The sequence below is a fragment of the Phocoena phocoena genome, chromosome 3 (assembly GCF_963924675.1).
Source record: "Phocoena phocoena chromosome 3, mPhoPho1.1, whole genome shotgun sequence".
NCBI lineage: Eukaryota > Metazoa > Chordata > Mammalia > Artiodactyla > Phocoenidae > Phocoena > Phocoena phocoena.
Window position 1 is genome coordinate 35,549,036 of NC_089221.1, and position 14,265 is coordinate 35,563,300.

At 44.1% G+C, this 14,265-nt stretch overlaps 1 protein-coding gene across 1 annotated transcript in view; it reads left to right on the top strand.

The window, feature by feature from the left end:
* The first annotated feature begins 3,213 nt into the window (after positions 1-3,213).
* Positions 3,214-14,265, top strand: part of GHR (growth hormone receptor) — a 157,735-nt gene continuing 146,683 nt past the window's right edge. Inside the window, exon 1 of the mRNA XM_065873224.1 lies at positions 3,214-3,304. Coding sequence (XP_065729296.1) covers positions 3,214-3,304 — 91 coding nt within the window. The remainder of the gene's footprint in view (positions 3,305-14,265) is intronic.

Genomic DNA, 14,265 nt, shown 5'->3' on the forward strand with positions numbered 1-14,265 from the left:
CGGCAAAATGCCTCAGGCGCCTCGAGATCCGGATGGTGTGAGTTCCCTTCTGCAAAAATAGAAGCCTCCTTCCCCCACCCCAGTGAACATCGTGCCATGTGGCTATGGCCAAAGAATGCATAAATATCATTAGAAATTTAGAGAGGGATTTTCCCTAGGAAAATACTGTGAACTTTATAAACCCAATAGACTAAGGTACAATTTAATAAATTCTTCTGAACAATGCCTGCCTCTAGTTAGATTATTATATCAGGAAAAGGAAATTAAGGGGTTTTCTCCTGCTCACATCTGGCACATCACTGATAGATTAAAGTTCCAGACTTTGTGTGTTGGCACTCTGTCCTCTCCCAGGGACATTTCATCTCCTCCAGAACCTAATAAAAGAGAACCCTCTCATCTAGAAGCTGCCATGCAGCACCCTGCATCATTGAAGGGGAAAGCTTACGGTCAAATCGGCCCAGGCCAATGAACGTTCTGTTCATGTGATGGCACTAAAGAGAGTTCACTATGGGGGTGCAAGGAGAGGGGGGAGTGCAAAGGGGGCCGCTTTCGGAGTTATCCCCACTGAGCCAGCGACAGTGGACTGGGAGTGTTAGTGTCTAAGGAAACCCTTAGCCCTTACTGAATCCAGCCACATTGCTTTATCCTCTTCTCTGTCCCCTAGTTAGAGCCTTAGAGTTGGGAGTCCCTATGCCCTGCTCTCATTGGCAGTGAACTGTTCTCTTCTATGTGGGAGGATGGCCGTTTTAAATACCTCCTTTTCTGCTGTCAGAGTGTGCAAACAGTTTTCTGGTTAATTTTGCTTTGGGGATTCTAATTTGTTTTGTGAGATAGAATGTATTCTGTGGAGATGTGTTTGGCTCATAAAGAAGCTGTTGCAATAATCAGTTCCTTATTTGGAAGAGGCGAAGTTCATTTGTAGGCAACAGCTTTCAAAAGATTGGGGATGGGAGGGCGCCAACTACGATTCATCTGAAGCAAAGTTCACTTGTCTCTGGCATCTGCCAAGTCTCTTTGAGAATTTCGAAGAGGTAACTTCGAAACCAGAGGAAGCGTCCTTCTGAGAAATGCAAACCTGTTCATATCCTTATTCAGCTGGGGAGCATATACAGTGTTGCCTGGGAATGAGACTCACTGTTACAACCCAACATCAAGAGAGCCTGTGGCAGAGGAGGGAGGCTTCTTTACCCGACACATGGTGTGTTGAGAGATGGCGAGTAAAAGTAGCACTATGTACAGAATCCAGTTCCTCAATGCTTTTCCTCCTTAAAAAAATACTTGTAAAACAGAATTTAAAAGGAAATATCCAGTTACCCAGAGGATAGCATTTTCAACCTGTAACGTATTTGTTTTTAGCCTTTTTATGTATTTCTGCTGGAGACTTCAAACTCTGATTACAGTGGCCTGTTCACCTAGGAGTAAAGGACCTTGGGAGAGATGCTCAGTGAAAGTAGCTGGGGATGATGCAAGGCCATGAGCCCAGAGCCTTCCAGGTTAAGAATTTAAAACATGGGTGTTATAATAACCACAACTCACATTAGTGTGAACTCTCACAGTTGGCAAAGTGTGATCATCTACGCCGTCACACTCAGTCCTATGAATGACCCCGTGGGGCAGTGTATGTGGGGCATCCTCATGCATGTGGGCTACACCTGGATATTCAGACGCAGGGGGAGATTCCATTCACCTAGAGATGTCTTCTTAGAATTTTTTAACAACGTTAAAATCATATAGAATTTTAAAAAATGATGCATCATCCACTGTCTAGAAAGAAAGTGTAGAGTGTGAGACATTTACTACCTCTTCAGAATTACGCAGCCATTACCCGGAACACAGCATTCCACTATCTGTGAAAACAAACATTTGTGTTCATCGTTTCAGTTTGATTAGGGGTAGCAGAGGGCTATTTTATTATTGTCAAGAATGTGCAGTAAAAAAATAAGTCCAGGGCTTCCCTGGGGGCGCAGTGGTTGAGAGTCCGCCTGCCGATGCAGGGGACACGGGTTCGTGCCCCGGTCCGGGAAGATCCCACATGCCGCGGAGCGGCTGGGCCCGTGAGCCATGGCCGCTGAGCCTGCGCGTCCGGAGCCTGTCCTCCGCAACGGGAGAGGCCACAACAGTGAGAGGCCCGCGTAACGCATAAAAAAAATAAAAATAAAAAAATAAGTCCAGTAGAGGCACTGGTGGAGCTCCCAGTGATGATCAGATTTGCCTGAGTGACTTGTAAAGTACTGTCATTTCATGGAAATATTGCAGCTAAGCTTTAAAGTAGTTGGCGTTAGTCGTCAGATGTAGCAACAGCTCTCCAAAGGGCGGTCTGCTGAGTTCGTTTTAAGCCAGCCAAAATTGTCTCTTTAGAGATCCAGGAGGTGGACACCTGGTTTATTTATTCCCAAGAAGCTTCGTTTCCTCCAGGTAAAGGTGTGTGCTGGCTGAGGCATGCTGATCTGCTCCCCCATTCATCGAACCAAAGGCTTCAAGGTGTGGCCACACTTGGGATTCCAAATGGCTAGCCCAGCCACAAACTGACCCTTCTTAGAGTCTGAGGTGTTCACATGCCTGGGCCTTTCAGAGACCACATTCCTCCTGAAACCCACAAGGACACCAGGTGTCCTAGGGGAGGCCACCTAGGAAGCACCAGTGTTTTGTTTTCTTTTGCTTCTCACCTCCTACTGCTGCCTTCTGGTTAAACCCCCTTAGGATGGCTCATTAGCACAGTGTTTTGAGTGTTAATCGAGCTCTTTTGTTCACTGGGACACACACTGGAGAAGTTTTACTACTACTGAAGTGGGTTGTTTTGTTTTCCCTTTTATGGGCCGTCCAGCTCAAGGCCCCTTGCTTGGAGATATTGCTGAAGAGTTTCTATTTCCAGATCAGATTAAAGTGAACCACACTGGCCCTGTTATGGAAGCAATGCGTGGGGGTCATTTGTTGTGTGGTGGTCCTACGGCTGCCGGCCAGGATGTGAAAATCTCTAGTGTCCATGTTATTTCCTGAGGCAGGCACCCACCGGGAGTAGAATTTATTACAACCTGCTGTTTGCGCTCATGAAAAGTATGACAACGTGAGACTCTAGGGCAGTGAAAGGCTTACAAAGATTCCTTCTAGAGCTGCTGTGCGTGTCAACTCATTCATAATTTAGCCGGTCTTTAAACAATTTTTAATGAAAATAGTCTGCTTTTAATTGCTTGGCTTTATCTTATTCCTCTTTGTATGATCGCAGGTCCTACAGGTATGGATCTCTGGCAGCTGCTGTTGACCTTGGCAGTGGCAGGCTCAAGTGATGCTTTTTCTGGGAGTCAAGGTGAGTTCTGCTTTTCCATTCCCACCCGCAGTGTTTGGAAACCACACTGAACTTTATTTGTTAAATCTAAGTTCTCTGGATGATGTAACTAGAAGAGGTAAGTTTTAAGTAGCAGTAAATAGAAAACCTGTTGTAGCTTTAAAATCACAAACCGGGAGGACGTTTCTGGGGATGTTTTTAGGAGGAAAACAGTAGTCAGCTTTGGCATCTGATGTTTCCACGTCAAAAATAAATGCTGCAAATCATGCTGAGGGCATTTCTGGTGAAGGCAAGCCGGCTCTCTTGGTCCTCAGGCTCTGGGAGAGAGATTGAAATTGCACTGAGGGATTCTTAACGTACTGATCACTCAGCTCGTCTGTGACTAAGGATATCATCGCTTATTTCCAGAGCTCAGAATTCAGTCCTCTTAATCATATTCTCTGAGAGTGGAAATTGCAGATTTCAAATAAATTTTACCTCTTACTCTCTGGGTGATTACCATTTGGCTAAATCTGAAGGAGGAAACACCCGAAATAGTTGGATAATATAGTCAAAGTCACGAGTTTCCTTGGCCACCTCTGTAATTCTCCCTCCCTCTTTATACCCTCTTCCTATTGGAAGAGTTGCCATGTATTCAAACTTAGGTGTCACACAGCAATAACTGGAACAGAAGAGAAATGAAAGGGAATGAAAAGTATTTTTCTGCCCAGAAAGAAAACTGTGCTCGTAACGAGGGTGGGAGACGGTTTAAAATATCATCTTGAGTACTTGATTTTTTTTCTTGCTTGAGCTTCAACAAAAGAAAGAAATCAGCATTTCTCCTATTCTGCGATACCACAGTCACTTGTTGCTTTAAGAGCGGCCAACTCCCCTACTTACCAGGCAACTCATCTTGGAAAACACAGTTTAGCAGCAGAAGTAGTGCCTTAAAATGCCCTCCCTGACCTTCGAGCCAAAAATAAATCCCTAGTAGTGAGCTGCTGAGGGCAACCAGAGTAACTAAGAAAACAAGAAGTGTAAAATATGTTATTTTATCTCCTAAAACAATTTAAAAATATTTATAGAAAAGAAGTCATAATTGTTTGAAATATTTTGGGGTCTCTCTGGTGTTATAATGTCAACATTTTGCAAGTCAAACATGGAGGGAATTGCAGGCTCCATGTCAGCAGCTTTTCCCATGGCTGGTTTTAGACCCTGGTTCTGAGCCAAAGAATTACAGCTGAGATCCTCTGCTATTCCAAAGTCGTGGTGGTTAGGTCTCTACTTTCTTCATTAAGGTGACTTTCACTCCACTGGGCAAGGCTCGAGGAATTTAAAAGACTTGTGAAATGAAAAGCATGGCAAAGGAAATCTTTAAAGAAAATTTAAAATGTATCCCCAGCTAAAAGACTATAGCTCAAGTTACATTTTTGACCTAGAGAGTCGGCAAACAGCACCTATTTCAACTGCTTTGACATTTTAGCAAGCCTTTAACTTCATAGAGGAAACAAAACCATTAGCTGGTTTTATGTTTGCTTTTTTTTTTTTTGCTTTTTGATAGTTTTGTGTTTGCTTTGTTTATTTGGGGGGGAGCAGAGCATAAGAAAATGCAGTGGTTTATAGTAAATACAAATCACATAGTTTAACATTACTTACACATAGTAAGTAATTTAGCAAAGGAAAAAAATTTCTTCTTTTCTTTTTCTTAGTAGGCTAACCAGATTCCTTTGGAATATGTGGCTACTCCAAAATTCTTACCTTAAAATGGCCTGGGGATTGTTAAGGACGCGGTATGATGTTTATATAAGAAGGTGCAGATGAGTGTTTGAACATGAGCTGTGTGTGTGTGTGTGTGTGTGTGTGTGTGCGTGTGCGTGTGCTGGCGCTGGCCACTTATCCGATGAGTTCAGCCAGAGCGATCTCCTGATATGACATGGATTGAATCTCAGATGACATTCATGGGCCATGTGTTTCTTTTTCTGCCAGGTCTGGCTTGTACCCAAATCACTTTATTTTTATTTTCTCTCCCATTGTATGAGGCAGACTAAAAATGTAAGAGAGGACTTAAAAAAAAAAAAAAAAAAGATGCTACTGTAGTTTCACCAGCCATTCATTGAATTAAGTTTAGTCAGTGGAAGAGGTGGCACAGCTTAGGAAAGGAACTGGGAAGCATCACGGGGAGAAAAGCTGCCCAGGAGCTGGGAGGAGATGACAGATCTGCATGCCTGAGGAACGTTGGCACTTAAAGCCTTGAGCAGGGCTCTTCTTGCTTAGGCAGATGAGCAATTTAAAATATGCTGGCCCTAAGAGGATTTTTTTATTAAGTCTAATTGCCCTCTTGGAAATTTAATGAGAACTAAGCATCGAACAGTGCCACCATTGTATTAGCTAAAGTGTTGTAATTGATGCTCTCTGTTTGTCTTTCATCCTTAATATTAATTAGTCTTTACATCTGATCCTCAAGGCAGGTTACATACTCTCAGAGAGAATTTCTTTCTTTTTCTTTTTTTTCTGGATGTACCACAGTTCATTTAATTTTTTAAATTAAAATATACTTGATTTACAATATTATATTAGTTTCAGGTGTACAGCCTAGTGACTCGGTACTTTTATAGATTATATTCCATTCCAAGTTATTACAAAATGATGGCTATAATTCCTTGTGCTGTACAATACATCCATTTGGCTTATCTATTTTATATATAGTAGTTAGTACCTCTTAATCCCATACTCCTATCTTGCCCCTCTCCCCTCCCCTCTCCCTGCTGGTAACTACTACTTTGTACTCTGTATCTGTGAGTCTGTTCTCTTTTGCTATATACATTTGTTTGTTTTATTTTTTAGATTTCACAAATAAGTGATATCATACAGTATTTGTCTTTCTCTGTCTGACTTTTTTCACTAAGCATAATACCTTCCAGGTCCATCCATGTTGCTGCAAATGGCAGAATTTCATTCTTTTTTTTATGGCTGAGTAATATTCCATTGTATAGATATATACCATATCCTTTTTATCAGTTTGTCTGTTGACACTTGGGTTGCTTCCATGTCTTGGCTATTGTAAATAGTGCTACTATGAACATTGGGGTGCGTGCGTCTTTTCAAATTAGTGTTTTCATTTTTTCTGGATATGTATCCAGCAGTGGAGTTGATGGATCATACAGTAGTTCTATTTTTAGTTTTTTGAAGAACTGCCATACTGTTTTCCATAGTGGCTGCCCCAATTTACATTCCCACCAACAGTGTAGAAGTATTCTCAGGAAGAATTTCTTATTCCAAAATCAGGAATGAGCAACAACGTTTCATCTTCAGAGGGCTTCACAGGGTTGAACTGTCAACTGGTTGCATCAAAACTGCTGCTCCTGGGCTTCCCTGATGGCTCAGTGGTTGGGAATCTGCCTGCCAATGCAGGGGACACGGGTTCAAGCCCTGGTCCGGGAAGATCCCACATGCCGCGGAGCAACTAAGCCTGTGCGCCACAGCTACTGAGCCCGCGCTCTAGAGCCCACGAGTCACAACTACTGAGCCCGTGCGCCTGGAGCCCGTGCTCCACAACAAGAGAAGCCACCACCATGAGAAGCCTGCGCACCGCAACGAAGAGTAGCCCCCGCTCGCCACAACTAGAGAAAGCCTGTGTGCAGCAACGAAGACCCAGTACAGCCAAGAATAAATAAAAATAAAAATAAATTAATTAAAAGAGAAACTGCTGCTTCTGCAAAGATGATTTTAATGAGAAATGTGTGTAAAGACTTAATGGATACAGATATTCTTCTGAGGACCACCTATTATACGTTGTTATACCTCTCCTATTTCTGTTGGTCCACAAGTGAGCATCCTCTTTGACCTCAGCAGTGTAAGGTGGGAGCAGGCTAGCCCCGACCTGAAGAAGTTCAGTCTAGTTAGGATATGAGGAACTTCTAGAAATTAATGAGAGACTGTATAGTTTTAAGGTCTAGATTGTGTGATGAATATGGATGGCCAAGATGCTCTAAAAAAGGCTAAATGAAGGTGGACTGGAAGAGTTAATTCAACAAATTCAATGTGCAGATATTTCTTTAGAGCTTTCCATTTTTAAAGGTTGAAATTACGGCTATGAGTAAAACAGTGATTCTTCCCTCAAGGAATTTATCATGACTTAAGAGATCAGGAATATGTATAACGAATTACTGTATGAGGCAGAATGTATTCACTATAGAAATAGTGACCTGAACTACACTCTTTAAGAGGAGTGAAGAGAGGAGAGTCACCTCAGGATGTGGTGAAGCACAGAGAACTTCACAGGGGATGTTGGTGTTATTTCAGCAGATATTAGAATACCGGGTTAAGACTTTGAAAGGCCTAGAAGAGCAGGGAGTGGCTGCAGGAATAGCGTTTGTGATAAAGGAACAACATAAAAGACGTGCACAGGTGTAGATGTGAGGTGTACGCGGAGAACAGGTCAACCAGTCACTGGGTTTACACTGTGTACGGGGCACTGTGCTAGGAATGAGTGGCTCTATTTCACACACACAGCATCCAACAGAGGTTTTTTGAGCACTTACTCTGTGGAAGGCATACGATTAATTTGGCCAGAGTGCATGGCACGTGAGCACTGCGTTTGTAATTATTCCCTTTGGACGTAAACTTAGGTCAGTGAACTCGAGTTAAATTACAGAAGGTCTAGAGATGGCAAAAGCTTCATGGAAAAGGCAAATCTTGCTGGGTCTTGAAGGATGGGTCGTATTCTGGAGAGGAAGCAAGTCATAGCTCTTCAAGTTGTAGGCCAGGTAAGAGGTTCATGATGGTACTCTGTGTGTATGTGTGTGTGTGTGTGTGATATTTATATAAAGCATATACAGGGAATTCCCTGGCGGTCTAGTGGTTAGGATTCCACGCTTTCACTGCCAGGGCCCAGGTCTGATCCCTGGTCGGGGAACCAAGATCCCGCAAGCCACGTGGCGCAGCCAAAAACAAAACTGTTTACGTGTAATATATGTGTGTGTATATACATGGCATGGTTTGCAGGCAAAGCACACGATTAGTATCTTATCACTCTAAATATCATTCCATACCAGTCAAGATAAAAACCTTACACTAGGAGTGAGATGCCATGTCCCGAAGGAACCAGGATCCCCCGAATAATGTTCTTTGTATACCTTTGAACATTTTTCATAAACTTATGCAAACACACACAGCACTTGTGTGAAAGGAAAGACACCTCTATTCTCATCGCTAACAGATAGGAAATAATGACACAGTGGCAGGAACATTTTATTTTTTCTAAACAAACCTTCCACTTTCATGCCCCTTTGCTGGTGAAGCTCCACAGAGCCCTAAGAGCTTCAGGACATACAGGATATATTTCAAGCAAGTATTAGAGTCATGGCTGTAGTTGGTAAACAGTGAAGCGTGAGCCTGTTAAAAATGTTTTCGAGAAGGAACAATGTGCACTCTCCTTGAATGCACACTGGAAGTGAGGGAGAAAGCCGTAGAGCTTAAGATTACTGCTGTCTTTACTTCAAGAGGCAGGAAGAAATCTTAGTCTCTTCTAGTGCCGTGGACATTAGCAGACCTACATCACCTGGTCTTCCTGGTCTCACAGATGCTGTGACGCCAGAGCTCAGGTCACAGCAGGCCAGGCGACGGAGCTTCTGGTCTCGTCTACCTGGATGATGCCAATGGAAGATATGCATAGACCTCTGTGTGTGATGAGGACTTTTAGCACGTTTTTATCGAGCACGTTTATGGATTCAAGGATGAATTTTGAATTTATGTTTCTACCTTTAAGGAGCTCGTGGTCTATAGAAGGGAAGACAGATAAGTAAACCTAATTTAATCATGGCTCCCTAAGGTTATTAAAGAGTTTTAAGCAGGGTAATAATACTGTTAGATTGTCCTTTTGGAAACACAGCCGGTAATCGAGTCGAAGTGAATTGGAGAGTGATGAATGTGGAGGAAGATGGTTGTAATAGGTTAGGAGAGACGAGGCAAGTGTGCCAGTGGTGGCTAAAACAAAATAGATGGATTATAGACAGATGTTGCGGAGTACTCGGAGTCCAATTACATGTGGACTTCTTCCAATTATGTGTTATCAACATCAGCAGTGACTCACTTTTAATAGAGTGAAGCCCTGGAACACAGCTCAGCCTATTAGCAGTGAAGTGGTACTTGCACGGAACAGCTCTGTGGAGGGGGAAACACTGAGACTGATGACAGCAGAGTATCTAAGCGAACTTTCTTTTGTGCCATTTCCCAGAGCCCCTCCTGCCTGTGCCCAGCCCAGGTCCCACGGCTGTCTGCTCCCCTCTGCAGTGTGTCTGTGCTATGGCTTGGTCACTGTTCCCTGAGGGTCCACAGCGGGGACAAAGGCCTGAGCTCCATACCTATGTAGTCTCTGCACATTCATGACTCGATCCCGAGACCTTGACATACCCCCAGATATTTGATCATCCCTAGAATATGTACTTATACGCAGGATGAGTCAAGGGCAGCAGAGTTATGCACTGAGCAGAATCTGGGAGGTCGGCGAAGCTTACACAGTAGCTATGTGACTCACCTCTATGAAGCAGCTGGCAGTGTGAGTGATGAGGTTTGTACCTCAGCTAATTAGTATTAAAAGGACTGGGACCACCCAAGGATAGCCTGAACCTTAAACGTTCAGGTCATACATGCCAATGATGAACCATACTTCCAATCTTCTGCCTTAGATTATAGGACAATCGTCTGCCAACCATTACAGGACAAGAGCCGGTCCTGGTGTGCAAAATGTCTCCACACCACTTTGGTTCAGTAGCCTAAACTAGGGCTTCTGTTATGGGAGGACAGGAACGGGGTTGACGGAATGTGTTTGATGTGTGGTGCCGGCCACCAGCTCTTGTTCATTGACACACCTGGGTTTCTGCCTCTAGTGGAAGCTAACCCAAGTTTAACTGTGCAGGAGTCCACACTGGCTTGGACTGGCCCGGACAGCCTCTCCCTGCCTGATATCCTCCACAACTACGGCCCCAGGGTCCCTCAATCACCCAGCATCTTTTCCCTAGGAAAACCCTCTCAGGAAGAAGCTGTGGGTGGTGGTTTTCTTCTCCCCCTGATTTTAAGTCAGTGTGTTACTTTGGTTTAGTTGAAACGCTTAACCTTAAACTCGATGATATAGAATTCTAGGCGGTTCAGAGCCACCCGCAAAGGCATCTTCGGGGCCTATCCCCTGCTCCTTGTAACTGCCTGCTAGACATAGTTATGGATGTCTAACTTGTCATCAGGCAGAGTCACCAGCAGCCACAGCCCAAGGACCACCATCAGTTTTCACAAGCAGCAGGCATCGGGGTCCCATTTGGGCTCTTCCAGAAACACTCACAGGCTGTCATCAGTGTCATCCCTCAGACCCAGAGCGAAGCTTCCTCCTCATCTGTAGTTAGCAGCGTAAGGGTGGTGATGATGTGTGACATAAACACACTTTGAAATCGGATGCAACTGATCGTACAGAGAGGATTCCGTGGCGCCCCGTCTGGCCGGCACTGCACAGACCGGGAGGCCCAGGGGCCTGGAGCACTTCTTCAACCTCAGCTGCAAATCAGTCTTCTCTGGTCTGTATTTCCCAACTTCGTCCAAAATGAATCCGCGATATTTCATCAGATACATCTATCAGGAATCTCTGTTTCTGTCACAACTTACCAGCCTTAAGCCCTTAACCTTACCTAATTACAGTGTCTGTGTTACAGCTCCACAGCAGGGTTGCAGGTATTAGAGTGTGGAGGCTCATGTCCCAACCACGGAGGGAATGTTTCAGGATGTTGTTTGTTGTTTTAGAAGCTTTCCCCAAGATGCAGCACACAGGGATGGGCAGAAGGGCAGCCAGTGGTGGGGGATCAGGGGTTTGGGGAGGCGACGTTTGTTTTGTGTCTCTCTTCTAAATGAAGTTGTCGTGACATCTGTGTTTTAAGTTGTGTGACAAATTCTGGATTGAGCTTGAAATATACACAATTTGTTTTCGAATGATTGACAAAATGACCATTGCATACTCTGTGTGATAAATAGTTATGGATTAAAACTCACTAGACCTGAAAATTCACAGAGGATGTTTTGACCACCCCTGTATCCCCTCCTCTAGCATTCTGACACATGGAGTAGATCTTCATTTTATTTAAGGGAATCAACATCTAAATCCTGACCTGGAACTTTCCCAGTAATTGTCCACAATTGTCACTAATGCTCTGTTATGTCCAGCCCTAAGCAGGGCAGAGGCTGGATTTGGACCCCCTTCCCGTAGAAAGTGTCTGGAAATAGCTGTGCAACTGTAGAAGCTATTCTCCAAGAAGCCCCAAGTATCCCTGTGCCCTACCCGAAGCCCTGATTTGTGGCCTTTCCCTGTGGATGGAATGCTCTCATTTTCCTGCTATATACTTCAGAGGCACCCAGGGTCAGAACTTTGCCCAACACACCAGTGCCTGGGAGCCTGATGCCCTTTATAAGTCTTGCCAACCTTTTCCCAGGTGACTGGACTCTGTACCCCATGCACCAGCTACTGGCCAACATCCTGCATTGAATAAACCAGTCACCCAGCACCTACCCCTGACACCACCTTTATCTGTGCCCCACCTACCCGATTAAATCTCCTCAAATATTGACAGAGAGGTATAATGAGGCCTGTAGATTCCAAATTCAAGTTTTCTCTGCCCCTTCAGACATTGAACTTTAGATTACGAAAGACCATGACTAGGGATCTTATGGAGAGCTAGATCAGTTTTCCCAGCCACATCCCTTAAATATCAGGTTTTCCCAGTTTCCAATGAGAGCCCATCTTGAAGTATGAAACTCTCAAAATTAAATCAGGTATATGATAAAATCCTTAATTTCTTCATCCATGAATATGGAAAAAAGTTGTATTTTGTGTAATCTAATCTTTTAGTAAAATCTTGCAAATTTGTAAAAGGAGAAATAACGTTCAGAATATTTGACTTGTGGATAGCTGTGTGTTATTAACTATTAATAGACTTATATTAGTGGAGATTGAATTGGTGATGTTTACCACGCCTTGGCTTCCCCCAAACTGAGAGTCAGTTTTTTAGGAAAGGATCATTTTGTGGCTGTGTAACATTCAGGACCAATCCTCCTCCCTCCGCTACCCAACCAGTGGGCCAGCTGCTTCCTTGGCTGAAGCAGGAAGCACCATGCTTTTTTTTTTTTTTTTTTAAAGAGAGCAGGGAAGTCAGGGAAGTGGGGGAACCAGAGCCGTGCCCCATGTCAGGGCACATTAGCTTGTGAGGTGGAGAATGCAGTGAAGTACCGAGGTGCTGTGCTCATACAGCCCAGGCCAAGTTTGCAAACTGGTTTGTGATTGTGCCCAACTTCCCTTGTGAGCCGTGCCAGCACCATAGTCTCTGGGTGTTTGCTCTGAACTTCATAAGCATGGCTGACTAGCTCTCTTTCCCTTTGTAGCTATCACTAAGCCTGACTTCCTGGAAAGCTCTTATCGAGGAATAGAAAGACCTAGATTAACTTCTGTGCATACCATGGCCATATATGCGTGTCAAACTCATGTTTATATAGGCATTATAGGTGTGAAAGGCAGAAGTGTAGCTACTCCCCAGTATGACCTGTCTTGTCTTATTTCTATGGATGGGTACTAAAAGCCTGTATTTTTATGTCTTAAAATCTTACCTGGAGGAAAAATTATTAAAGACAAAGGATATGTAGCACTTTCATTAACATGAGATGTTTCTAAAATGAAACGATTCCCTAACCGTCAAATTTGGGCAGAGGGTGATTTCTCTAACATGTTGGTTGAGAGTGGGTTGCTATAAACCCAAAGTCAGAAGCCTTTGATGTGGCGGAGAGTCAACGGATGCCTTAAAGCAGAAGGTAGAAGGAAGAGGCTGAAATTCCAGGCTGAAATGAGGGGGCCGTGGCCATCACTGAGCCCACAGTTGGTGTTTAATAGATACCATGAAGATTACTGATGGATTTCTGCAGTTAGTTGCTAGGAGCCCAGTTTGATCTGCACTTGATTTGGTTATGCACAGTGTCCCTCTGGTTCTGTGATCCTGCCCTTGGCTATCACTTCCCTGGGGCAGCAGCAATCAGCCAGAGGCTTAGACCATCAGAGGGTAAAGGGGGCCTGTGGAGGAACTCTCTGGAGGGTGAGGAGAGAGGCTGGTCAGATGGCCTTGGCTGGTACTCAGAGAACATACAGAGATGCTTAGGGAGTAGGACCAGTAAGCAAGTCTCTGCACCAGTCATATCTGATTCCTGCTTCCATCTTCTCTGCCATCGTCAGGAGAAGCAGTCTAGATTGGGGACTTTAGGGCATTGATCTTGAACTTTGTCAGAATTGGGTTTGGATCCCAGCTCTATCATTAATGAGTTGTGTGATTTTTTTTTAGGTCGAGTTCCCCAGAAGCCAGATGCTGAGACAAGGGTTCAAATGAAAGTGAATTATTAGAAAAATATTCCAGGGGGAAACTGACAGGGAGTAGGGAAATGAGACAGGGAAAAGGCTAAAAAAGAAAAAAAAAAAAACAAGCAAGAATGCAATGTCAAGTGCTATCCCACGGTGGGGTGGATGGTGGGGATGGTATCTGACTCGGTCCCCTCTAGAAGTAGTGCTTCAAGTTGTCCAGAACAGCCCTCAGTTGATGGTTAAGGGCGACCCTTAGAGGTCATAAATTCCTAGACACTATCAGCTCTCCAAGTGCAGGTCAAGATGGCTCCAGGTGCCGACAGAGACACAGGTGCTGGGTGTTGGGAGTGAAAGCACACAGGGAGTCCATGTGCACATAAATGGTGATGGGATCTATATCAGCAGAGCACTGACAGCATGTACTACAAAGGCTTTTGTAGTTTCTTATACTTTCTGAGCCTCAGTTTTCTCTTCTGTTAAATGGGAGGAAAAGAACTTGTTTAAAACCATCAAGGAGGTAACAATAGTAAAGCACCTGCTGAGATGACACAGGAAAAGCACATAAGTAGTCAATAACTGGTAACTCCTGTTGGCCTCAGGTTGAGTTACTCCAAACCCTGAGGCCTTA